The sequence below is a fragment of the Physella acuta genome, unplaced genomic scaffold (genome assembly GCF_028476545.2).
Source record: "Physella acuta isolate Inbredline_101_S28 unplaced genomic scaffold, ASM2847654v3 ptg000557l, whole genome shotgun sequence".
Taxonomy (NCBI): Eukaryota; Metazoa; Mollusca; class Gastropoda; family Physidae; genus Physella; species Physella acuta.
The window spans coordinates 137013-164798 of record NW_026732076.1 but is presented as its reverse complement, the minus strand read 5'-3'; the positions used below and the strand labels follow the sequence as shown (position 1 = coordinate 164798).

The following is a 27786-nucleotide window of genomic DNA, read 5'->3' as shown; positions in this document are numbered from 1 at the left end:
AACCTTGATACGCCCCAGAGGCGTAGCGACCCTTCCCGACGCCCGGGGACAAACTTTTTGATTTGCACCACCCCCCCTCAAGATTTCGATTTGCACCCCTCCCCCCTCAAACTTTCAATTTGCACCCCCCTCAACCTTTCAATTTATTTTTCCGACCCATTTGGCGCCCCCTAAGGTCGGCGCCCGGGGACATATGTCCCCCCCCCCTCGCTACGCTACTGTACGCCCCTGATTAAGCCCAAGTATGTATACGCCGTAATTTTGTAAAATTGCGAAAGGTTTTGTTTTATTTGTTGTTTCCCTTGAAAAAATGCGTCGTCACGTGACGTCAACATTGCTGGCGACTTGGAAACGGCGTAGATCTACAACCGTTGCGAAAATTCCTTATCAATTCTAGACTCTTGATGAATGAGCCTTTAAAGTTGAATGATGCACGGGACTTATACTATCAATATACAGTAGATTGAACAGGAAAAAATCGAAATGAGTAGAAGTACCTTAAATAATTATAATTACAACAACAGTAACAGCCACCTGAGTATTAGGAACAACAACCAGCAATCGTCTTCTAGTCAAATCAGTCGACCACCATCTCGGCCTCCATCTGAACAGGTAAGGTTTACATTTTACTCAATCCTTTCCGTTGTTGTTTTTCTTTGCTTGTTTTTTGTCTTTCAAAATTTTAAACCCAGTGAAATATTATTTGAAACATATTTGCGCTTATAATGAAATGTATTTAGTCTAAGCCTACAAGATAACGATTTCTAATTATTACTAATAAAGTAGGGGCGTATAGTGCCGTATAGATCTATGGTACTTAACGTTTCCACCCCTAACACGTATACTACACAGTATAATTAAACAACTTCGCCAGAAGTTAATTTTTATTAGAACACTAGCCATCGGTACCCGTTTCACGTGAATTATAGGCCTATATATTTTAAAATGTACTTGTTTGAGGAAAATAGATCTAATTTATGAAATAGTTATTGCTCTAAACGCAATGTGCTTTACTACACGCTGAACAATATTAGTGACAAAGCAAAAATAATAACTAATTAGCTAAAAATCAGACACATTTAACATAACACAGGCACACGCTGATTAAGTGACTTAAATGACTGCGTTAAAAATATGGCTATTCAATAGTCATTGCGTTGTTTTTAAGTAATGTGTATTAGTTTGACCGATAAAATTGTATATATTTCATAGCGTACGTCTTGATAAGTAGATCAATAGAGCTAGATCTAAATCAGTGTTTCTTCCAGACTTTTTTCTCCGGGGGGGGGGGGCACTTGAAATTTTCGGGGGGGGGGGGGCGGTAGACTTTCTTCGGGGGGGGGGGGCGGACACTGTTAAAAGTATATATTTTCTATATAAATTATATAAATTTCATTTCGTTCGGGGGGGGGGGGGGGGCGGTAAAAAAATTTCGGGGGGGCTTCGCCCCCCCCCCCCCCCCCGAAGAGATGCCTGGAAGAAACTCTGATCTAAATCAAGTTTGAATGAAGTAGATCTAGTTCCTTTCTTTAGAGTATAAAATCGGAAGATTCACATATAAAATTGAAAAAAAAAAATTTAACTTGGTGTGTCTCGATCGCGCACCATCTACTTGGTATTAAGTACACTATCATCTCAACTAGTTATACACCTTATAAATTACGGAGAATGAAAGACGTATCTAAAAAAAACTCAACTTACGTGAATATGCCTATTCCATAGCCAGTTCCATAGCTAAACAAACAGATTCTATAAAACAACTAAGGCCTGAAATAGTTTAAAAGATAATTTCATTTTTGGAATAGATTCTAGAGTAAAGTAAGGTAAAGTTTCCCTTTCAAACCTGACGGTCTATGGGCAAGTGAAGTAGAGTTCACTTGTTTCTGTGACCTCGGCATATGAAGAGATAGTGTGGTCAGCACTATGCCCAGCCGCCTTTACTTTCTCTAACGTGAGTTAGGTACCCATCAGAGTTGGGTGGACTGTCTACTGACTTTAACCCGGATTCGAACTCGAGTCTAGCTCTTCTAGAGTAGATAGTCTAAATCTAGAATCTAGATCAGTGGTTCCCAACCTTTTTCGAGTCGCGACCCCCTTTTATAAAAAGTAAGTGACCCGCGACCCCCATAGAATTAAAAAGCCGAAATTAGTATGGAAATTAATAAGCACTAAAATAAGATTTTCTAGTAGACTTTCAATATGAACTACTCTTGATAACTATTTTAATAGCATGAGTAAAATTGAATACTATTCACTAAACCTTCGTGGTTAAGTTTTTAAATTTTAAAAAAATTTTTGTTAACGCCAACCTATGTCATTATAATTATCTTAATTTTGTTTTTAATCGAAGAATACTGTTGAAAATATATTCTTGAAAAGTCAATCAATTTTACGTTTGGGTATGTATGAATGGTGAATACTACATCAAAATTGTGTCTGCAGTTTTTCATCTTACTCGGAATCATTCTGCAAATCAAAGAATTCATCTTGTAATTCATCCGTAATGCTGGCAACATCAAGGGAAGAAGAGAATGGGTAATGCGTAAATGCAGATTTTTCTTTTTTCAGCTCAGGGAAATAGCGATGCAGTTCGTTTTCAAGAGATTCAAGATGCCCAGAAATAGCTTCTTTCAAAATTTTAATTATCTCACAATCAGATTCATCTACCACACCGCAGAGTTTCTCAAATTTACAATATTTCCAAGATTTATTTTCTTTACCGATTTTGTAGCTTTGATAAAAATGCCCCGAGATTATCATGGAAAGTTATAATATTCGTTCATTTTCCCTGAAGCTTCAGGTTAAGCTTATCTTGATGTTCGAACACATCTGCTAGTTATGATACTCTATCCAACCACTCTATGTCGTTTTAAGTATACCAAAAAGTCTTGTTTCCTTTGCACTTCCAAAAACAATTTGATTTCCGATTTCAATTCAAAAACACAATTTACAACATTTCGTTTGACAGCCAGCTTACTGTAGTGTAGAAGAGCAGAACCTCGTGATCTATATTAATGTTTTTGCTCAGTTCTTTGAAGGCTGCAGTCTTTATATAATTTACGACTTATACTAGCAATGGACTCTTGATGTCGATTGGTTAGGGCAGTGGTTAGGGAGCTAAATCTTTTGTTTTCTGAAAGCCCGATTTAGAGCTCTTACGACTTATACTAGCAATGGACTCTTGATGTCGATTGGTTAGGGCAGTGGTTAGGGAGCTAAATCTTTTCTGTTTTCTGAAAGCCCGATTTAGAGATAAACATAGATTGCGCACCATCCGTACAAACCCCAACAGCCGTTCTAACCCATTTTAATCATCCAGTTTCAAAAAAGGTATTTATTTTCTCCATACTATCTTCACAAAAGAGCAGCTCTTCTTTGCTATCATCCGCATGAATATAGACACAGACCAGCAACTGCGAACACGAACTCACGTCTGTTGATTTATTAACTTGAAAAGCAAACAATGGTGAAAGCTTAATTTCAATAAAAATGTGTTATTTAACATTTACGTAGATGAAGCGTTTGATTAGATTTTCTCCTATTGTTTTTAGCGCAATTTCCATACTGGAATTGCGATTATTAATTCGTCATTTCTGGATGTGTGTCCGCAGCTTTACCGCAGCTTTAAGTCATATCTCCTCCTCAACGAAGCAATATCGAGGACTAGTTTCAAAAGCAAATATGTTAATCAAGTTCCGAGGATGATTGTGGGCTAAAAATTCCCGGAATTCCTTCCTGGATTTCCCGGAAAAGCAAAAAAAAAAAAAAAAAAAAAAAACTCGAAAAAATGCAGTTTTCGGACCATATCTCGTCAACCAGACCATTTAGCGACTTGAAACATTTACCAATAGATTCCTGCCATAATTTAGAACAATATTGCCGAAGAAAGTTTTCAAAAATATCCTTTCGTTCGGTCACAATTTTTTTTTTTAAAATTACATTATACATAATACACTACATTACTATATAGCAATATAGAGAGCGCGACAACTAAATACCCACTACACGTCCGCAAATTTTTAAAATCTCGTTAATAAATATTTTTCGAATTTGTTTTGAATTATTAAAACTACTTGTGTTGCATTATTTATTTGCTGAATATATGATTTATCTCGATTTAAAATTGTTATGGATAACATAAGGAAATTGCGCTTAAATTGTCACTAGACTTTTTATTAACTTGTTTTTTTTTTTTTTTGCTTGGCATTTTTTATCGCGACTTCATTTGATGCTTGCACTAATGCTGGTGAAAACTTCCTGTTTGATCAAGTCTCTGGCGTTTGCAACTAGCTTCTTACCGACGAAAAAACTCCATATATTTTTTGGTGTGTTCCGAATGACTCGTCTCAAATGGCGTTTTAGTTTTGAAGATTTCATAGATTCGTGACTGAGAACAACTTTGTACAATGCACTTTGTTTCTTCTCTATTACATTTCCAGTGATGTTAATGAAGCTGAATTTCAAAAATTCTTCTAAATATTTATGTTTTGTTTCAAATTACTAAGGTTTAGTATACCAGTTGGCGACCCCCCAGAAAGACCTTCGCGACCCCCAGGGGGGTCGCGACCCCCAGGTTGGGAACCCGTGATCTAGATCTTAGAGACTTAGCGTCTACGTCTAGTTTTTGCGTAGATTTAGGTCTAAACTCTAGTCTAGAATCTAGTTCTAGATCTAGAATCTCTAAATCTAGATCAGAGTTTCTTCCAGGCATCTCTTCGGAGGGGGGGGGGGGGGCTTGGCCCTAACCGCCCCCCCCCCCAAAATTCTACCGCCCCCCCCCCCCCCCCGAACGAAATGAAATTTATATAAATTACATAGAAAATATATACTTTTAATAGTGTCCACCCCCCCCCCCCCCCAAAGAAAGTCTACCGCCCCCCCCCCCCGAAAATGTCAAGTGTCAAGTGCCCCCCCCCCCCCCCCGGAGAAAAAAGTCTGGAAGAAACACTGATCTAGATCTAGAATCCACATAGATAATTTGAATGAAAAAGTTCATTTCTTTTTATTCTAAACACGGCAGATGACGTCATTAGTTAATGTATAAACATTAGTGACGTCACTGTTTTATGCGTTCTTCTTCACAACTATAAACGCTTTTCCTGTTGCATAATTAAAACTGTTTTTCTACATTCGAATACGCCTTTATTTTTTATTTTTCTTCTTTAAATAAGATTGTGGTTATACATTTAAAACATCTAACATATTATTTTCAACAAAAGTCCGTATAAAGGTATCCATATATCGCTGCAGATTCCGACGTGATATCCGGCGAAAATATTTTGCGGACAGAGAGAGAGAGAGAGAGAGAGAGAGAGAGAAGTGCGCACATGGTCTTTTATATATTAGGATGTTTAGAGTGTGTGTATATGTGTGTGAACGTGTGTGTGGGCGGGGGGGGGGGGGAGGGGGGGAAAGAGTTTACTCAAGTTTTTTTTTCTAGACAATGTGTAGTATACATGTCGCAAAGATAAACACGGTGCTAAATAGACTCATAGATTATATAATCGGAGAGTATAGACTAGTAGATCTATTACATACAGAGTAAAGTATAGTTAATAGACCTATATATAATAATTGATTACAGTGGCGTAGCGAGGTTGTGTGTCACCCGGTGCGGCACTAAATGTGTCACTCCACCGTAAAAAAATTATATATACATATATACATATATATGTATAAATAAATATATATATATACACACACACACACACACACACATATATATATATATATATATATATATATATATATATATATATATATATATATATATATATATATATATATATATATATATATATATATATATACATACACAGTGGCGTAGCTACCGTAAAGCTAGCGTAAGCAAGGCATAGGGGTCCAAGGAAAATAGGGGCCCCTTTCCCTTTTTGAAAAAAATTATAACTTTCTACACTTGAATTTTAATATTTGTTTTATAAAAATAATTTTAAAAAGAAAATGGAAATCCAGTTTCTTTTCTACTGTAGAAATAATTAAAAGTTCCAAAATGCCCTCAGTCATTTCTTACGCTATATGCAGTTGCATTAAATGGTGGGGGGAGTGGGGTCGTACAGGGCCCATCCGTAATAATAACACTACAGGCGGTGTCGCATTGTCGGATCAGACCCCCCCCCCCTCCCGTTACTCAACTGTCTGTCCTCCTCGAAATTCAATCCATCAATCATTACAATTGAGCCAATTTTTTTAATATAACACTAACAGCCGTGGACAGTGTTTTCACAACAAGCCAAGTTGAAAATTTGTCAATGGTTTTCTACTAGTTTTAACCTTAATGATATTTTGTTTGTTTATCTAATTTATCTTTAATCAATATGCCGCTACTAAAAGATTTATACTTGTTTGTCAATGATACTCAACTCTTCCAATCGCCATGAAACATAAGAAAGTCCAGAGGCATAGCGAGGGGGTGCGGACCGCACCGGGTGAGACCATTTAGGGGGATGACCCCAAGGTGAAAAATACCACAAAAAATACACAAGAAAAGTCCTTATTTAGGCAGTTTCATTAATGTTTAATTAAAGTTAATTAGTCTTTTAAGTACTTATCTACTATTATTACAAGGGGTTAGGGGTGACACCATGACGTAAATGCGCTAACTATATAGAAAACAATGCTACATCCAACTGTATTATTAAAAAAATATAGATAAATATCATTACTATTAAAGCTGCAGTGATTAAAGCTTATACACATACGTATGGGACATATATTTAAATAATAGGCCCATGTAGGCCGATGCAGACACACACACACACACACACATATATATATATATATATATATATATATATATATATATATATATATATATATGTAACTAGGGGAAGTTACCAGAGACATAAGAACGCAGTACAGCGCTGTCAACTTTGACACGACTGATGCAATAACACAGGTGTTGGCTGATAACGATCAGAAAGCCAAGGCGTAGTATCTTGGGAAGCGATACGATAAGAACGCAATACGGTCTGTCAACTTTGATGTGACAGGATGCAGATGGCTTATTAAATCGGACTGTACGACAGAAGCGGCGTAATTAACATTCTGATGCAACGATTAGAATCGATTACGATTACGATTATGATAGAACCGAATACGATTACGAATACGAAGGGGATATATAGGAAGGCGACGGCTGAGCTCGCTGGCTCTCTCTCTCGATCAGTCAGTCAGTGTGGCAGTATCAAGTTGGTTATTGAACGGGTTAGCCGTATTGTGTTAAGAAGGACGATAGACATGTGCATTCAGTTATGTGAAGACTAGTGAGGACTGTTGGGGGTCAGTTGATTCAGACTATTATTGTGAAGCATTCCTTTTGATTCATTATATTATTGTGAAGCATTTCTTTGATTCATGTAATAAAAGGATCAATAGCGAACCTGCATCTTCGAGTATCTATACTGTGGTCGATGTTGTGTAGAATGAGTGGTTAGACTCGGTAACATTTGGCGTTGTCGAGCAGAACTCGTTAACATTTGGCACTACAGGCAAATAGTCTCGTTACATTTGGCGCTGCGGACAGGATGAATTCAACGAGACCTGCCGCTTGAGGCACCCATAGTCAACCTTGTTCATAACTGTGTTTCGTGTGTGTGTGAATTCGGACATTCAGGAACAGTGAAAATTGAGGAACGAGGAAAAATTTTTCATACACACACGGTAAGAAAGAACTCTTTTTTTTACTCAAGGAATAAAATGTCTACTCTGGACGAGAAGCAGACCCATATTGTGGTCCTGCCCAGAGAGTCCCACATTAACAAATTTTACGGGGACGGTGATCCAGCTTTAACCAACAGGTTCAGTGAGGAGGTCAAAGCGGCCTGGGCCTCGAGACACATGTCACCAGAGGAAAGATTAAGACTGCTGATGGGCAGTATAGGAGAGACGGTTAGGGCAGAGGTCAAATGCCACGATAAAACCATCCAATCAGATCCAGATAAGGTGCTGGATCTAATTATGGAGACCTTTGGGGAGAGACGGTCGGGATCGCAACTGCTATCGGGGTTCGTAGGCTTAAAGCAGAGAATGGCGGAGAGTGTGATGGAGTATTCACACCGAATGAACAGGGCCTTTGATTCGGTAAAGGGCAAAACACCTGACATTGATGTACGCCTACTGAGGGACCATTTCATCGAGGGGCTAGCAACCCCGATCTTAAGGAGAGAGTTGAAAGAGGAGGTCCACAAAGACCCGCAGTTGACCTTCCTTCAGGTCAGGAACTCAGCGATCCGCAGGTCCGAGGATGAGGACCAATCGAACTGTTCGGTGGACAAAGTCTCTGTGCCGGAACAGAAACAATCCCCACCCACAGGGACCGGCACGGTGGAAACCATGATGGCTCAACTGTTGGCCCACCTGGATAAGGTAGACCAACGATTGGAGAGGTTAGAAAGCAGGTCAACAGCTGAGAATCAGGAAAAGAATGGGACAAAACAGAGACAGGTTGGACGGCCGCGACCCGCCGGTCCATCGCTCCGGTGGACGGCTGACGGTCGACCAATTTGCTTGTCCTGTTCACAACCCGGACATATGGCACGGTACTGTCAGGGAAACGGTCGTCCTCTGTAAGGCAGGGCCAGGCTACAGAGGGGCGAGGTTATGGCCCAAGAAACAAAATGATGGGAGTCTGTCCCGAAATGGTGATTACGATTGGGGACATCGCGGTGAAGGCAATTGTGGATACAGGCTCCCAGGTGACGACAATTACGGAAAATTTTTACACCAAATGGATGAAAGGAAAAGACCATAGGTTGAGGTCTGACACATGCATGCGCCTGACGGCAGCTAATGGACTAACCATTCCATACTGTGGTTATTTTCTGACGGATGTCGTGGTGGCGGGACATAGGTTGAAGCAGGTTGGGGTGTTCGTTACGAAACACAACCTAGAGACAAATGTGTCAAATATACCTTGCCTGTTGGGCATGAATATTCTTGGCCAGTTGCCAGAATTTCTTACAAATATTGTCGGATCGACCACACCAGGTCGGGGATCCAAGTTGGCCAGGTTTGCCAAGACCAGAGGAAGGATATCAGTCCCGGCAAACACGGTCAAGGCAATCACATTACAAATTGGTGATAGAAGCGTGAATGGTGATGTGATGATAGAACCATGTGGCGCCGCACTGAGGGCAGGCGTCGTGTTACTGCGGACATACACATCAGCGGAGAAGGGACTAGTTCAAGGATTAGTGGCAAATGTTTTGGATGAGGAAATTTTTATACCGCCTAATACTCTGGTAGGAGTACCACAGAACGTCGAGGTACTAAGGTCGGCACAGTGCATCGAACTGAGCAATACCAGCAGTAATGAAGTAACAATTAGGTCGGTCAATGTGACGGCCGAGGTGAAGAAAGAGGATGGCCGATCATATACATTCCCGGAAACTGAGGACCCAAAACTAAATGAATTGCTGAATAAGTACAGGGATATATTTGCCTCGTACGAGGGTGATTTGGGTTACACGGAAGTAATAAAACACCAGATACCCTTACTACAGGACAGGCCTGTGGCGCAACCTTATCGAAGATTACCACCAAGTCACTACTCGGCGGTGAAAGCACACCTGAACGATCTACTAAAAAAGGGAATTATTACAACCAGCACTAGCCCGTATGCGGCACCGATAGTAGTGGTAAAAAAGAAGTCGGGGGAGATAAGACTGTGTTGTGATTACCGGAAATTGAACAATATCACAAGAAGGGATGCATTCCCCTTGCCTCGTATTGATGAATGTCTTGATGCGTTGGGGGGAGCAAGATTTTTTTCTACCTTGGATTTGGCTAGCGGCTACCACCAAGTGGCCATGCACCCCAACGATCAACATAAGACTGCATTTATTTCTCCACTGGGACTGTACGAGTGGACCCGTATGCCGTTTGGTCTAACTAATGCACCTGCTACATTCCAGCGAGTAATGCAGAGTGCTATGAGTGACTTTCTATTTCAAATAATGTTGGTGTACTTGGATGATATACTGGTTTACTCAAAAACTTGGGAGGACCATCTAAAAAGATTAGAACAAGTGTTTCTCCGTCTTAGGGAGATAGGAGTAAAGTTGAACCCAGACAAATGCGGCTTCGGTCTGAAATCGGTACATTTTTTGGGTTATGTGATTTCGTCGGATGGCATCGCCACTGACCCAGATAAAATTGCAGCTGTTAAAGAATGGAAACAGCCAACAACTACAGTAGAGGTCAGATCATTCTTGGGCTTTGCTTCCTATTATAGAAAATTTGTACCTGGTTTTGCAAAAATTGCCGCACCGTTGCATGACTTGGTAAACAAAATGACAAAGAAACACAGTAAGGAGAAAAAGAAAGGTAAAACACAACTGATAGGTGAATTATGGACTGATGAATGCCTGAACTCGTTTAAGCTCTTGAAAAAGGCTTTGACAGAGACGCCGATATTAGGATACGCGGACTTTGACAAACCATTTCGGCTAGAAATTGACGCCAGCTCTAAAGGTCTGGGAGCTGTGCTATCACAACAACAAAAGCAAGGTTTCAGGGTTATTGCGTATGCCAGTCGAGCTCTGAAGGAATCAGAGAAGAACATGACAAATTACAGCGCCATGAAACTAGAACTTTTGACATTAAAATGGGCTGTGACTGAAAAATTCAGGGACTATCTATTAGGTGCTAAATGTGTGGTATACACTGACAATAACCCCTTGAGTCACCTAAAAACAGCAAAGTTGGGATCCATCGAACAGCGATGGGCAGCAGAATTGGCACTCTTTGACCTGGAGATAAAATATCGCCCGGGGCGGTCCAATGGCAATGCGGACGCTTTATCAAGGAATCCGTACGAGAGACCGGGCGATGAGGAAGAAACGCTGACAGGAATATGTGGGGTCAGAGCGTCAACAGATATCCCTCACGGGGTGCAAGTGATGCAAAACGGACAGACCGGGGTGGAGCACATATCCACAGAGCCCGGACATATGGACATTAGTGATTTTAATTGCCTTAATAATAAAGAGATAAGAGATGCCCAGAGAACGGATAGTGGCTTACAGCCGCTGTTGAAACACGTCCAGGAACAAAAATTCCCAGGAAGAAGGGAAAGAGAACAATTTGGTCGAGAAACAAAGAAAATACTGAGTCAGTGGGACCGTCTCAGTATAAAGGATGGTGTTCTCATGCGGAGAATTCATGACCAAATAGATGGGACAATACACCAGGTGGTGGTGCCTGGACAGTTACGAGAAGAAGTGCTAAGGTTGGCACATGACAGGGCAGGACACCAGGGTCAGGACAGGACGCACAAAATATTACGACGGAGGTGTTACTGGCCCAATATGGAGATGGAGGTCAAACGCCATTGTGAGGCTTGTGTGAGGTGTCAGCATGCGAAAATGCCAGTTGTCAAAATGAGACAGCCATCAGGACACCTACTAGCGACAAAACCACTAGAGATTGTGGCTATGGACTTTACGTCGTTGGAGCAATCATCGGATGGGACGGAACATGTGTTGGTAGTGACTGATGTATTCACCAAATGGACTGTGGCGGTGCCCACACGAGATCAGACTGCCAAAACAGTGGCAAAGGTCTTAATAGAACATTGGTTCATCAAATATGGCATACCAAGACAATTACACTCTGACCAAGGAAGGGCCTTTGAGTCAGAAGTAATTAACCAACTGTGCAGCCACTACGGGATCAACAAATCTAGAACAACCACATTTAATCCGAAAGGAAACGGACAGTGCGAGCGGTTCAACCGCAGCATGCATGATTTGCTGCGTACCCTAGAACCTGAACAGAAAAAACGTTGGCCTGATTTTCTCCCAGAGTTGGTATATCTATACAACTGCACCCCCCATGCCACAACCGGCTTTTCGCCACACATGTTGCTGTTCGGACGGGAGGCTCGACTCCCTCTTGACTTGTTCCTAGGAAAAAAGGAGAGTATGACTGGCTCATACACTGCACTGGAATATGTGAATGAACATATGAGACGAATTAGAGAAATGTACAGGGTAGTACAGGAAAGACTAGAACATGAAGCACGGCGAAGGGAACCGCCGGTACAGACAAAGGACCCGCCACTCAAACTGAACGACAGGGTACTACTGCGTAGCCACCCGTTAGGCAGAAACAAAATCCACGACCTCTGGGGACAGGAGATATGGCAAGTCGTGGAGATGCCTAAAGTAGCAGGTGGCCCCTTTAAGATAAGACCCATCGATCACACCAAACCGGATCGGTGGGCGAATATTGCTCAATTAAAGAAATATTGTCATAGTCAAGAAGAGCAGTTACACACAAGGAAACCCAAGACAATTAGGGAACCGGAAACTATAACGGAAATTCACATACCCATCCCGGAACCATGTCACCATCAACAGAACAACAGCGATACACAAGTGGAGGATAACGGCAACGAAGAGGATCCCGTTCCTCCCAGAAGCAGAGAGACAGTAGACCATCAGATAAGTGGTCCGCGGAGAAGTTTGAGAAACAGAAAGAATACGAAATTTTTTGTCAGCAACCATCAATTCTTTCATGGTCGCGCTGGTATGAGAACAGACTGTTCAAAAAGTCATAAAAGTGAATTGGTGAAGGCACCAAACGAAAAAAGGTGGATGTGAATTCTAGAACTGTTTTGTGTCTGAGGAAGATGATGTAGACACATTTGATATGTGAAATAGGGATAACGGTCAATCTTATACGAATGTGACGACATTGACAGTGAGTGGAACAATAAATTTTTTTTACGGTGGTGCGATTGACTTTGAAGGACTGCACCTGCCAAGCGTTGTTTGTGGTTGATAACACACAAAAAAAGGCAGGGGTGGATGTAACTAGGGGAAGTTACCAGAGACATAAGAACGCAGTACAGCGCTGTCAACTTTGACACGACTGATGCAATAACACAGGTGTTGGCTGATAACGATCAGAAAGCCAAGGCGTAGTATCTTGGGAAGCGATACGATAAGAACGCAATACGGTCTGTCAACTTTGATGTGACAGGATGCAGATGGCTTATTAAATCGGACTGTACGACAGAAGCGGCGTAATTAACATTCTGATGCAACGATTAGAATCGATTACGATTACGATTATGATAGAACCGAATACGATTACGAATACGAAGGGGATATATAGGAAGGCGACGGCTGAGCTCGCTGGCTCTCTCTCTCGATCAGTCAGTCAGTGTGGCAGTATCAAGTTGGTTATTGAACGGGTTAGCCGTATTGTGTTAAGAAGGACGATAGACATGTGCATTCAGTTATGTGAAGACTAGTGAGGACTGTTGGGGGTCAGTTGATTCAGACTATTATTGTGAAGCATTCCTTTTGATTCATTATATTATTGTGAAGCATTTCTTTGATTCATGTAATAAAAGGATCAATAGCGAACCTGCATCTTCGAGTATCTATACTGTGGTCGATGTTGTGTAGAATGAGTGGTTAGACTCGGTAACATTTGGCGTTGTCGAGCAGAACTCGTTAACATTTGGCACTACAGGCAAATAGTCTCGTTACATATATATATATATATATATATATATATATATATATATATATATATATATATATATATATATATATATATATACATATACATATATATATATATATACTTGGGGGTGACACCACGAAGTGCCGCACCGGGTGACACCCGACCTAGCGACGCCACTGGGAAAGTCGTTTAGAATACTCCAGAAAAAACCTCAACTGACCGTGAAATTTCCTACCCCACCCCCACTCATGAAGTGCCTACCCCTTTGAAGAGAAGCCAGAAAGAAACTCTTGACTCCTGTACAGTTTTCTGCCATAATTATTTTTATTTCGGTTTGCTTTCTTAGCGCCTGGGGTCAGTTGATTGGGTGTCGTGCACAAGGGGTCAGGGTCACTGCTTAATTCAAACTGCACAGGCATATCAGCCGGCGCCCTGGTTCCGCCGTGAGCACTACGCTGCATATACTTTATATAATGAGCGCCATATTCTAGGGATATAGAGAGCTACTATAATAGATGACTTAATAAAATAAAGGGTGTCCTCTAGCGCCTAGACAATAGTAGCCTATACGGTTGGGCGCCCCGAGTCTCTCCATTATGATGATGTTATGAAACAAATTGTAGATATGCTCTTTGGGTCAGCGACTTGGCCATCCTAAGTATCGAACACACAGAAGCAGCTAAAATGGACTTCAAGTAATATATTAATTATTTTGTTAATTTAAAAGAAAGGGAAAAAATCGAACTAAATCATGAACAACTTTTTAAAATGTGTATTTCGTTAGTTTCGTTACAAGGTTCGGTATAACCCTGTGCGTTTAATGAGTGTCACACCACCCCACCCCTCCAACAATTTTGCATTTCCGGTGGATGGTCCCCCTCTATAAATTTTATTATTTTAACTAGATAAAACACAGTTTTGACATTAAATTTTACAAGTTTTCGTCATGGTGTCATGCCTATATTGTGTAGCCTCCGCCCCCACCTTGTGACGCTAATGTGTTTGATTAATAAAATGTTACAGGCTTACTGGTAATTTGTTGGTGTGTTTTTACATAAAAGTGATATCAAATCAACGTTATTTTACGTTACGGGGTACTACATAATAATACCGTATACATACACAATTAGGACGTATAAAAATACACAATTTACAGATTGACGAAGGGGCCCAATGACAATTTTTGCATAGGGGCCCGAAAATCCTAGCTACGCCACTGTATATATATATATATATATATATATATATATATATATATATATATATATATATATATATATATATATATATATATATATATATATATATATGTATGTATTTATTAGGCATACTGACTAGCTTCGCTTCGGGTTTTCAAAAAACTTTTGAGAATTTAATGATTAATTAATTGGTGATTGGCTGATATGTGGAGTGCTTAGTTTTTTTTTAAATTTAAATGTCCGGAGTGCTTAGGGCCTAAGTTAAAAAAGTCTGAGTTATTTCATGTTGTCATGCAAGCACTAGTGGAGTATTCGCACAGTTATTACTCGCTAGGTTATTAGCACTGCAAAGGCTTCCTTAATATTATACATCAAATATTATATTAACTTCACTTTGGCAATTAATTTTTACAATTTCTTTAGAATTCATAACTTAATTTATAACGACATATCTATTTAAACGAATGCTAAACTTTGTGAATTTTGTTTTTTCTTTAAAATAACAAAAACAGTATTTTAAAATTATTACTTTAAAAAGTTATCTCCCCTGTACATTTACCAAATGACGTAGTCTTTATTACTTTTTCACAAACAACTGTTTATATAAGATAATACGGCACCTGGACAAATCTAACTACCCTAAGGTTTTTTCCGACGGGAATGTTTTTTGTTACCCTCCAGGGTAGGTCTACGACCTCACAAAATATTAGGGAGATCGTTCGTCAATTTATTTATATATATCTCATGTAAGGAGAATTCCAATCGCAGTCATTTTTTAGCCCCCATGGAGGGCTTTGAGTCATACCGACAGTTTTTCCATACAGCCTAGCCATTTACCTAGGTGCATGTAAAAAATTAGCTAGATGTAAAGACGGTAAATCAAATGCCCTAAAATCTGTGTTGAAATTCCCCTATGTTTTCCCCATAAATTACACAAGATTACATAGAGAAATACGTCTGATCAGTTTTGACCACTTTGCAGAATTTTCCCTGATATGGCGAGTTTTTTTCTGACACCCCTATGTGTTTTTCTACTACAAAATATCAGGGGGGGGGGGTAGTTCGGCAAAAGTTTTTTCGTAATATATCTCAAACAAGGCGCCGGTCAGTCGAGGTCAGTTTTGACCCTCTCTTCGTGGACTTTGCGGCCAACCGATACCGGCCTCCGTGTTCTATTGCCCCAAGGCAGGAGCCTGCCAAATTTGAAGTGCCTGCGTTGCCAGGAAGTGCCCTATAAGGCACCCGACGAAGTATAGAGAAAGTCTTGTAATCGTGCAAAAAAAAAAAATCGAGATTTTTACAAATCTCGACGTTTTACACCTCACTGATACGGAAAAACATAATTTTGCAATCTTGTCCGTATGTCTGTGTGTCTGTGTGTGTGTGCATCTGTGTGTGTAAACACGATAACTTGAGTACCGTTACAACTAGGTTGATGAAATTTCATATATAAGTATTTTATCAAAATCGTAGATCCGTATCAACTTTTGAGCGATTTCCGATAACCGGAAGTGGTACTTTTTCTACTTTGAATTTTTCAAAAGCCTATAACTTGAGTACTATTTCAGATAGAGAAATAAAATTTCACATGTAAGTAAAAGATTTAATTCTCTACCTTCTGTCAAATTTTGAGTAATTTCCGTTGACCAGAAGTAGTAATTTACGCTATTTCCAATTTCTCAAAAAACGCATGTAAATTTATAAAGTACTAATAATATTCCGCACTATTATGCACATTGTGTTTTGGCGTTCGCTTGGTGCGCAATTCTTTTTTCTACTAGATTCTATTCTATTTTTAAAAGTTTAAGTAATTAAAAATCATGTCTATATTCCGAGTTGCCATCCCACGTAGTGTTATATAATAATATTCGAGAAGGTTAAGGGGAGATCACTCCCGGTTTATTGCATAAGTGTTATGGCAATCTTTTCCTGTTCTTTGGGAAAAATACATTAAAAACCTCCCAAAACATATTTATGTTTTAGCAATCTGTCTCCTATTTGGCATATAACGGAATCAATGAAAGGAATAAATAGAGCTATTGTGTAATACTCTTGGGGAGTATTTGCCATCACATTGCAGTGTTGAATTTGTTTACTAGCTCGACGTGGAATAAGTATATCTATGTCGAACTCCCCACAAATGTCTTTGACTTCATTAAATAAGGTAGTGCATTCTGATTCAGCATCCTTCCGCATATTCACTAGTAGGCTACTTGAATGTTCAGAAAATTTTAAAGCCGCAGATAATCAACGTTTTCTGTTTGGGTATTCTGCTGACAGGAATTGTTATTGCAAAGATTTTTGAGATAACTCTAAGAGAAACTTGAAACTCAAGACTCCTAATTTCTTCTTAAAGATGAACCACTGTTGAAAAAGTTGTTGTATCGTGCCAGGATGACATAATTTCCAGTTCATCTAAAGTTGTTTTTGATGTATAAAAATGTAGACGGACTTATGACCTTCAATACATCTTGTTGCGCACAATCGCTTAAGTCGAGATGCTGATGCTTTAGGTGTTAATTTCTCTATTGAATGTGCAAGCCACGATTGTCTTTTTGATGTGTTAATAAATTGTATTCGCTACTATTATTATTGAGAAGCAATAGTACCATCTTCATTTTTATCATTTTCAGTTTTATTTTTCTTTGTAAAGAAATCAGTTAATAAAGTAGTTTTTAATTTCCTTTTTCCATCCGCCATCATTAAAATGAATTTAAATTGCTTGAAGTAGTAAAAAGATACACATTGAAACACGACTATGCGAATAAGAAAATAAATAATTATTGGTATTTCTTCTCTGTCTTTATTTAATGACTACTGTAGGTTCCTGGCTCTACATCTATATTACGCAGTTTTTCTATCTACCAACACAAGTTTTGTGTCAACAATTGTGGGTCAAGGTCACGCTTTCCTGCCCGTTGCGCATCCGGTAGTATTTTATAATAGACACCTACCAATATTCAGCCCACCCTCACCCCCTCCGGTAGTATTTTATAATAGACACCTACCAATATTCAGCCCACCCTCACCCCCTCCGGTAGTATTTTATAATAGACACCTACCAATCAGCCAACCCTCACCCCCTCCGGTAGTATTTTATAATAGACACCTACCAATATTCAGCCCACCCTCACCCCCTCCGGTAGTATTTTATAATAGACACCTACCAATATTCAGCCCACCCTCACCCCCTCCGGTAGTATTTTATAATAGACACCTACCAATCAGCCAACCCTCACCCCCTCCGGTAGTATTTTATAATAGACACCTACCAATATTCAGCCCACCCTCACCCCCTCCGGTAGTATTTTATAATAGACACCTACCAATATTCACCCCACCCTCACCCCCTCCGGTAGTATTTTATAATAGACACCTACCAATATTCACCCCACCCTCACCCCCTCCGGTAGTATTTTATAATAGACACCTACCAATATTCACCCCACCCTCACCCCCTCCGGTAGTATTTTATAATAGACACCTACCAATATTCAGCCCACCCTCACCCCCTCCGGTAGTATTTTATAATAGACACCTACCAATATTCAGCCCACCCTCACCCCCTCCGGTAGTATTTTATAATAGACACCTACCAATCAGCCAACCCTCACCCCCTCCGGTAGTATTTTATAATAGACACCTACCAATATTCAGCCAACCCTCACCCCCTCCGGTAGTATTTTATAATAGACACCTACCAATATTCACCCCACCCTCACCCCCTCCGGTAATATTTTATAATAGACACCTACCAATATTCACCCCACCCTCACCCCCTCCGGTAGTATTTTATAATAGACACCTACCAATATTCAGCCCACCCTCACCCCCTCCGGTAGTATTTTATAATAGACACAAATATTCATCCCCCTACTACACAACTTAACCGATAACCTTGTTGGGCTTTCCCTTCGCCTATTGCGACCCTGAGTGTTTGTTGTTTAAGCACTGAATGATAGCGACACAAGTCCATTGTCGTCAATAGCTGTAACTTAACGTAAAGGATTGTCATTTTGAAGGTCCTAGCCCCCTACCCCCCCCCCCCCCCCCATCACTCCTGCTTACTCCTCTGCTATCTTTATAATTTTCATTTTACTTATCTTTTTAAGTTTTCAGTTTACTTGTTTCATCCGGCATGCGAATAATAATCAATTCCTTTGTTGTTTTTCATTTTTTATTTCTAGACGCTTTCCGGTTGCACTACAATCATATTTGGCAACAAAGGCCTACCCACGTAGCACACCCCTATCCTTCAACACTCCTTAACTGATCTAACCTTGGCCAACTTTCCCTTGGCCTACTGCGTTCAAGATTATTATACACTAATTTAGCGCGATAATAAAAATCGTAACTGAATTCTACTGGTAATTCTCATCACAATGATATACATTGTTGTCCTAGAGGCTGCCAGGCTTAAGTGTTTAGTGTTTAAGCCCTAAATAATATCTGCACAAGTCAATAGCTGAATGGTTAACGTAAAAAAGTAGTCATTTTGGGGGTCCATAGGGGGTTATAACCACCCCCCCCCCTGCCTACGCCACTGATTACGCTGCTGTATATTGTGTATCAATATGATGAGGTACCATTGTATTTGGGTTTTCATTGTGTCGTTGCTGTATATTGTGTATCAATATGATGATGTAGCGGCCAATCAATGGTTTCTAGCATTGACTGAAAGGGTCGCTTGTTTTATTCAGAGACAATGTTTTGATCATGTTTAAATTATTGACTGAATTATTGATGGAATTATTGATATAATTATTGATGGAATTATTGATATAATTATTGATGGAATTATTGATGGAATTATTGATGGAATTATTGATTATACATTTTATATTTTATATAATACATTTTATTGATTATACATTTTACCGTCCCATTATATAAAAACTTAATTTGAACCCAAATTATATACACTTTACCGTCCCATTATATAAAATCTTAATTTGAATCCAAATTATATACATTTTACCGTCCCATTATATAAAAACTTAATTTGAACCCAAATTTTATACATTTAACCGTCCCATTATATAATATCTTAATTTGAACCCAAATTATATTCATTTTACCGTCCCATTATATACAAATCTTAATTTGAACCGAAATTAGATAAATTTTACCGTCCCATTATATAAAAACTTAATTTGAACCCAAATTATATACATTTTACCGTCCCATAATATAAAAACTTAATTTGAACCCAAATTATATACATTTTACCGTTCCGTTAAATAAAATCTTAATTTGAACCCAAATTATATACATTTTACCGTCCCATTATATAAAAACTTAATTTGAACCCAAATTATATACATTTTACCGTCCCATTATATAAAATCTTAATTTGAACCCAAATTATATACATTTTAACGTTCCATTTTATAAAAACTTAATTTGAACCCAAATTATATACATTTTACTGTCCCATAAAAACGACATGAGATACGGGATCAACTTCGATTAAAAAGTATTTCGTCAAATTCATCCTTATTTACATTCCCACAGATCTATAGTCTACGGAGTGTAGAGGAAATAATGTCATCTTTAAAACATCTAAATGAGATGTTATTCTCGTCTGTTTCCACCTTGCGGGATGGAAAAAATCTTAGTTTAGCGATGTTCTCTTGTTGACTAGCTTGACTCTGGTACAAACGGTTTAGCTTGACTCTGGTACAAACGGTTTAGCTTGACTCTGGTACAGCTGCAACACATTTGTTTGAAACAGGCCAAACATTAAAATAATGGTTTGATGGGCAGGTGCATGCCTTCCACCCAATGCAATAATGCCCTCTGGGTTAGGGTTAGGGTAGGCTAACCCTCACCCTAACCCTAACCCTAACCTCTGACAGAATGGCCGAAATGAAACAAAATGTACAGCTGTTGTATAGCGTCATGTAGGGTTGTATAGCGTCATATATGGTTGTATAGCGTCATACAGTGTTGTATAGCGTCATACAGTGTTGTATAGCGTCAGATAGGGTTGTATAGCGTAATAAATGGTTGAATAGCGTCATATCCGGTTCTTAAAAGCCTTGGAAATGTCAAGTCGTGTGAAGCTATTATTAATTCTTGAAGAGATTCTTTGAGATCGCACATTTATAAGGAGATGTTTAAAGATTTCCAAATCACATCACAGAAAACACATTTTCTAAAGAATGTTTAAAGATTTCCAAATCACATCACAGAAAACACATTTTCTAAAGAATGTTTAAAGATTTCCAAATCACATCACAGAAAACACATTTTCTAAAGAATGTTTAAAGATTTCCAAATCACATCACAGAAAACACATTTTCTAAAGAATGTTTAAAGATTTCCAAATCACATCACAGAAAACACATTTTCTAAAGAATGTTTAAAGATTTCCAAATTACCTCACAGAAAACACATTTTCTAAAGAATGTTTAAAGATTTCCAAATCACCTCACAGAAAACACATTTTCTAAAGAATGTTTAAAGATTTCCAAATCACATCACAGAAAACACATTTTCTAAAGAATGTTTAAAGATTTCCAAATCACCTCACAGAAAACACATTTTCTAAAGAATGTTTAAAGATTTCCAAATCACCTCACAGAAAACACATTTTCTAAAGAATGTTTAAAGATTTCCAAATCACATCACAGAAAACACATTTTCTAAAGAATGTTTAAAGATTTCCAAATCACCTCACAGAAAACACATTTTCTAAAGAATGTTTAAAGATTTCCAAATCACCTCACAGAAAACACATTTTCTAAAGAATGTTTAAAGATTTCCAAATCACATCACAGAAACACATTTTGTAAAGAATGTTTAAAGATTTCCAAATCACATCACAGAAAACACATTTTCTAAAGAATGTTTAAAGATTTCCAAATCACCTGACAGAAAACACATTTTCTAAAGAATGTTTAAAGATTTCCAAATCACATCACAGAAAACACATTTTCTAAAGAATGTTTAAAGATTTCCAAATCACCTCACAGAAAACACATTTTCTAAAGAATGTTTAAAGATTTCCAAATCACCTCACAGAAAACACATTTTCTAAAGAATGCTTAAAGTATAAAAGATTTCCAAATCACCTCACAGAAAACACATTTTCTAAAGAATGTTTAAAGATTTACAAATCACCTCACAGAAAACACATTTTCTAAAGAATGTTTAAAGATTTCCAAATCACATCACAGAAAACACATTTTCTAAAGAATGTTTAAAGATTTCCAAATCACCTCACAGAAAACACATTTTCTAAAGAATGTTTAAAGATTTCCAAATCACCTCACAGAAAACACATTTTCTAAAGAATGCTTAAAGTATTAAAGATTTCCAAATCACATCACAGAAACACATTTTCTAAAGAATGTTTAAAGATTTCCAAATCACATCACAGAAAACACATTTTCTAAAGAATGTTTAAAGATTTCCAAATCACCTCACAGAAAACACATTTTCTAAAGAATGCTTAAAGTATTAAAGATTTCCAAATCACCTCACAGAAAACACATTTTCTAAAGAATGTTTAAAGATTTTCAAATCACCTCACAGAAAACACATTTTCTAAAGAATGCTTAAAGTATTAAAGATTTCCAAATCACCTCACAGAAAACACATTTTCTAAAGAATGTTTAAAGGTTTCCAAATCACCTCACAGAAAACACATTTTCTAAAGAATGTTTAAAGATTTCCAAATCACCTCACAGAAAACACATTTTCTAAAGAATGCTTAAAGTATTAAAGATTTCCAAATCACCTCACAGAAAACACATTTTCTAAAGAATGTTTAAAGATTTCCAAATCACCTCACAGAAAACACATTTTCTAAAGAATGTTTAAAGATTTCCAAATCACCTCACAGAAAACACATTTTCTAAAGAATGTTCGTTACTTTAAAGTCAAGCACTTTGTGTGCAGGAAGGAATCAAGAGTCTATTTGATGTAAAACTACCAAGCCATACATATTCTGTCAAGTTCCATCAAGAGTCTATTTGATGTAAAACTACCAAACCATACATATTCGGTCAAGTTCCATCAAGAGTCTATTTGATGTAAAACTACCAAGCCATACATATTCTGTCAAGTTCCAGAAATATCGTCTGATGCCTAGTGGAACACACGAGGAAATTTAAAGACAGTCTGGTTGTAAGACAGTCTAGTTTAAGACAGTCTAATTGAAAGACAGTATAGTCAAGACGGCCAATATCAGCTGTTGTGACGTCAAGACGGCCAATATCAACTGTTGTGACGTCAAGACGGCCAATATCAACTGTTGTGACGTCAAGACGGCCAATATCAACTGTTGTGACGTCAAGACTGTGATGTTTAAAGTCAATTAAAAACGTTTGACTCAAGTCGGTGATTGATCTGCCATTTGAACCTATACTTTCACCTGGGTAGTAGATCTATGTATGCTTGTCTTTAAATCTTTGACTTTTTCTTCTGCTTTATTGAATGGTCCATTTTGATTTGCTCCATTGAATGGTCCTCTTGAGGTTGCTGTTGAATTCTCTTTTTTGTCTGTGATTAAAAGAGTCCTCATTTAATTCACTGCACCTTTCTTGTAAGGGGAGCTACTCTAGTCTTTCAATTCGCTTACATTTTAAGGGGAGCTACTCTAGTCTTTCAACTCGCTTACATTTTAAGGGGAGCTACTCTAGTCTTTCAACTCGCTTACATTTTAAGGGGAGCTACTCTAGTCTTTCAACTCGCTTACATTTTAAGCAGATTGACTCTTCTAGTAAGTTGAAGGTTTCTTCTCCCCCCCCCCCACCCCTAACCCCCACAAGAAGATGAGACACGTTGTATCCGTGGTTGGCCAACAGATTATGTAAGTGATGTAAATGTAAGTGGTGGTTTAAGTGATGAAAGTGTAAGTTTGGTTTAAGTGATGTAAGTGTAAGTGGTGGTGTAAGTGATGTAAGTGTAAGTGGTGGTGCAAGTGATGTAAGTGTAAGTGGTGGTTTAAGTGATGTAAGTGTAAGTAGTGGTGTAAGTGATGTAAGTGTAAGTGGTGGTTTAAGTGATGTAAGTGTAAGTGGTGGTGTAAGTGATGTAAGTGTAAGTGGTGGTTTAAGTGATGTAAGTGTAAGTGGTGGTGTAAGTGATGTAAGTGTAAGTGGTGGTGTAAGTGATGTAAGTGTAAGTGGTGGTTTAAGTGATGTAAGTGTAAGTGGTGGTGTAAGTGGTGTAAGTGTAAGTGATGGTGTAAGTGATGTAAGTGTAAGTGGTGGTGTAAGTGGTGTAAGTGGTGGTATAAGTGTAAGTGGTGGTGTAAGTGATGTAAGTGTAAGTGGTGGTTTAAGTGATGTAAGTGTAAGTGGTGGTGTAAGTGATGTAAGTGTAAGTGTTGGTGTAAGTGATGTAAGTGTAAGTGGTGGTTTAAGTGATGTAAGTGTAAGTGGTGGTGTAATATTTGAGTGCCTGTCTGAGGTGAGAGTTGGCTGACGATCATCTAATTAGTGATCGTTAATTGTGTTAATTATCTTAATAGATACATTGTTTACAGTGATAAGGTGTGTAGGTCAGACATTAGATGTCAGGTGTGTAGGTCAGACATTAGATGTCAGTAGGTCAGACATTAGATGTCAGGTGTGTAGGTCAGACATTAGATGTCAGGTGTGTAGGTCAGACATTAGATGTCATGTTGTAGGTCAGACATTAGATGTCAGGTGTGTAGGTCAGACATTAGATGTCAGGTGTGTAGGTCAGACATTAGATGTCAGGTGTGTAGGTCAGACATTAGATGTCATGTTGTAGGTCAGACATTAGATGTCATGTGCTGGTCAGACATTAGATGTCATGTGTGTAGGTCAGACATTAGATGTCAGGTGTGTAGGTCAGACATTAGATGTCATGTGTGTAGGTCAGACATTAGATGTCATGTTGTAGGTCAGACATTAGATGTCAGGTGTGTAGGTCAGACATTAGATGTCAGGTGTGTAGGTCAGACATTAGATGTCATGTTGTAGGTCAGACATTAGATGTCATGTGCTGGTCAGACATTAGATTCATGTGTGTAGGTCAGACATTAGATGTCAGGTGTGTAGGTCAGACATTAGATGTCATGTGTGTAGGTCAGACATTAGATGTCAGGTGTGTAGGTCAGACATTAGATGTCAGGTGTGTAGGTCAGACATTAGATGTCATGTGTGTAGGTCAGACATTAGATGTCAGGTGTGTAGGTCAGACATTAGATGTCATGTGCTGGTCAGACATTAGATGTCAGGTGTGTAGGTCAGACATTAGATGTCAGGTGTGTAGGTCAGACATTAGATGTCAGGTGTGTAGGTCAGACATTAGATGTCAGGTGTGTAGGTCAGACATTAGATGTCAGGTGTGTAGGTCAGACATTAGATGTCAGGTGTGTAGGTCAGACATTAGATGTCAGTAGGTCAGACATTAGATGTCAGGTGTGTAGGTCAGACATTAGATGTCAGGTGTGTAGGTCAGACATTAGATGTCAGTAGGTCAGACATTAGATGTCAGTAGGTCAGACATTAGATGTCAGGTGTGTAGGTCAGACATTAGATGTCAGGTGTGTAGGTCAGACATTAGATGTCAGGTGTGTAGGTCAGACATTAGATGTCAGGTGTGTAGGTCAGACATTAGATGTCAGTAGGTCAGACATTAGATGTCAGGTGTGTAGGTCAGACATTAGATGTCAGGTGTGTAGGTCAGACATTAGATGTCAGTAGGTCAGACATTAGATGTCAGTAGGTCAGACATTAGATGTCAGGTGTGTAGGTCAGACATTAGATGTCAGGTGTGTAGGTCAGACATTAGATGTCAGGTGTGTAGGTCAGACATTAAATGTCAGGTGTGTAGGTCAGACATTAGATGTCAGTTGTTTAAGGGACATTTTCTAGCAAAGCTGGTTGATATAATTCTTAACTGCCTAGTTCTAGCTGTGTGTGTGTGTGTGTGTGTGAAGAGCGGGTGGAGGCGGGGGGGGGGGGGGGCGGTGCTAGGAGAAAGTTTGACGAATGACCTGAAGTGTTGACATTCCAGCATAGATACAATGCCAGTTTACAGACACTTGTTGAACCAGGCATTGGCAGCATTCCAACACCGATAGCAACAGCCAAAGCACGGTGATATTCACACAACTATTGTGATTGGTGATATTCACACAACTATTGTGATTGGTGATATTCACACAACTATTGTGATTGGTGGTGATATTCACACAACTATTGTGATTGGTGGTGATATTCACAAAACTATTGTGGACGTTGATAGTCACACTACTACCGTGAATTGTGATATTCACACATCTATTATTATTGGTGATATCCACACAACTATTGTGAACGGTGATATTCACACAGCTGTTGTTATTGGTGATATGCATACAACTATTTTGGTTTCTGTAAATATTTTTTGGCCCAGTTGTTGTGGAGGCATGTTTGTAGGCTGGCGCCTGTAAATCTCTGCTTCTATTATGTTGCCGACTTGTCTGGATTGGTTTTCCACCGTCTACGCGACAATCTGAATTACTAATCCAGTTGTCTTGTTGCTAAACTTTTCCTGCCAACATCAGGCTACAATGAGTAGGGGACGGGCTGTCAAGCTACCCCCGAACTTAAATGTACCAGCAGACGATAAGCCCGGCTATAACAGACTGAAGCCTAAGGTACGATTAAAAAAACAATAGTGCTAAACCTTGGCGTTAGATTGACATTTCCTCAAGATATCGACTTTTTTAAACGCAAATGCTTCTCAAATATTGTATGTGTGTAAATACATAAAAAAGCATATATGTATATATATATATATATATGTATATATATATGTATATATATATATATATATATATATATATATATATATATATATATATATATATATATATATATATAGGCACCTAGAGATACGTATATAATTCGTGCCATTACTGTACCGTTACATTGCTCTATGTATCGCAGAACGATTTTCCCCCATTAAAATGTCAATAATCCCATCCCCCTCCCCATGTCGCCCCAGTCGTTTGAGAGTTGTAGATCGGCGAGGTCGGGTGGCCACCCTAAACCCCGACCTAGGGAGTGCCAAAATGAGTAATAAAAATAATTAAACAGCCCATTTCGAGCTACATTATTGATTACAGTCGTAGTTAAGAAAACAATCATTCTATTTGGCTTTACAAATTGATTTAACTGTTTAACATCGAAATAGATGCCATTAAAGGCCACTTGAGTCAAAAGTCTGTAAAGTAAATACATTTTCAATATTAAGAAATGACACAACTAGTAGGCTTAAACCCAGGCAGCCCAGGCTACTGAGCGATCAAAGGTTGGGTGTCCTTCGGTCAATACTTTACAGAACAACACAATTACAATTACAATACGTATACGTCATAGTATACGAGGAAGTAAAAAATAGGCAAAGAGAAATATGCACACAGAAAAACAAATAAAAATTTGCGCACACAGAAAACTACACATAGATCGATCACCAATGAGGATTATGGCAATGTGCGTGTGTTGTGTGCGTACATGTTTGAGTTTGCACGTGCCTATTTGCATACATAGACAGATTTTTTTTTCAACGTCTGTACATTTTTAGTGAATATTAAATGCGCCCTCACTTTCTAAAATGAATAGATTCATAAAGTGCTAAGATTGTCTGACTACAGATGTTTTTCGACGTAAAGTGGCGCTCTCAGGAGCCCCCCCCCCCCCCCCGATTACACTACCGCATAGGCGCAGCGTACGGCCCCTGGCTCCTTAAAACTACCAGGCGCCATCGTGCTCATAGGATAACCCAGAGTGCCAAATAGCATCCTGTTTAAAATGGGTTTAGGACAAAAGGCCGACATCCAAAAGGCCGACAAAACAAAAGGCCGACACGGACAAAAGACCGACAGATGAAAGGCCGACAGGACATATGGCCGACAGGACATAAGGCCGACAGTAAATAAGGCCGACAGTCAAAAGGCCGACAGACCATAAGGCCGACAAACCATAAGGCCGACAAACATAAAAATACTTATATCGCAAAATATGTATTACTTATAGCTCCTACCTAGATAACTATCGAAATAAGGCATACAATGAGGCAAAACGTTCAAGAGAAGAGACGATGCTAGTTGCTATTCTTATAA

General features: G+C 38.8%; 1 protein-coding gene across 6 annotated transcripts in view; it reads left to right on the top strand.

Moving 5' to 3' along the window:
* Window positions 1-322: 322 nt before the first annotated feature.
* Window positions 323-27786, top strand: part of LOC131946388 (spermatogenesis-associated protein 1) — a 62006-nt gene continuing 34542 nt past the window's right edge. For 5 of the 6 annotated variants that reach the window (XM_059307118.1, XM_059307124.1, XM_059307121.1 and 2 more), the window contains exon 1: window positions 323-612. In XM_059307118.1, coding sequence (XP_059163101.1) covers window positions 484-612 — 129 coding nt within the window. In that variant the 5' untranslated portion in view covers window positions 323-483. Of the gene's footprint in view, window positions 613-25743; window positions 26320-27786 lie in introns of those variants that run through there. The other variant, XM_059307119.1, reaches the window with a different exon arrangement.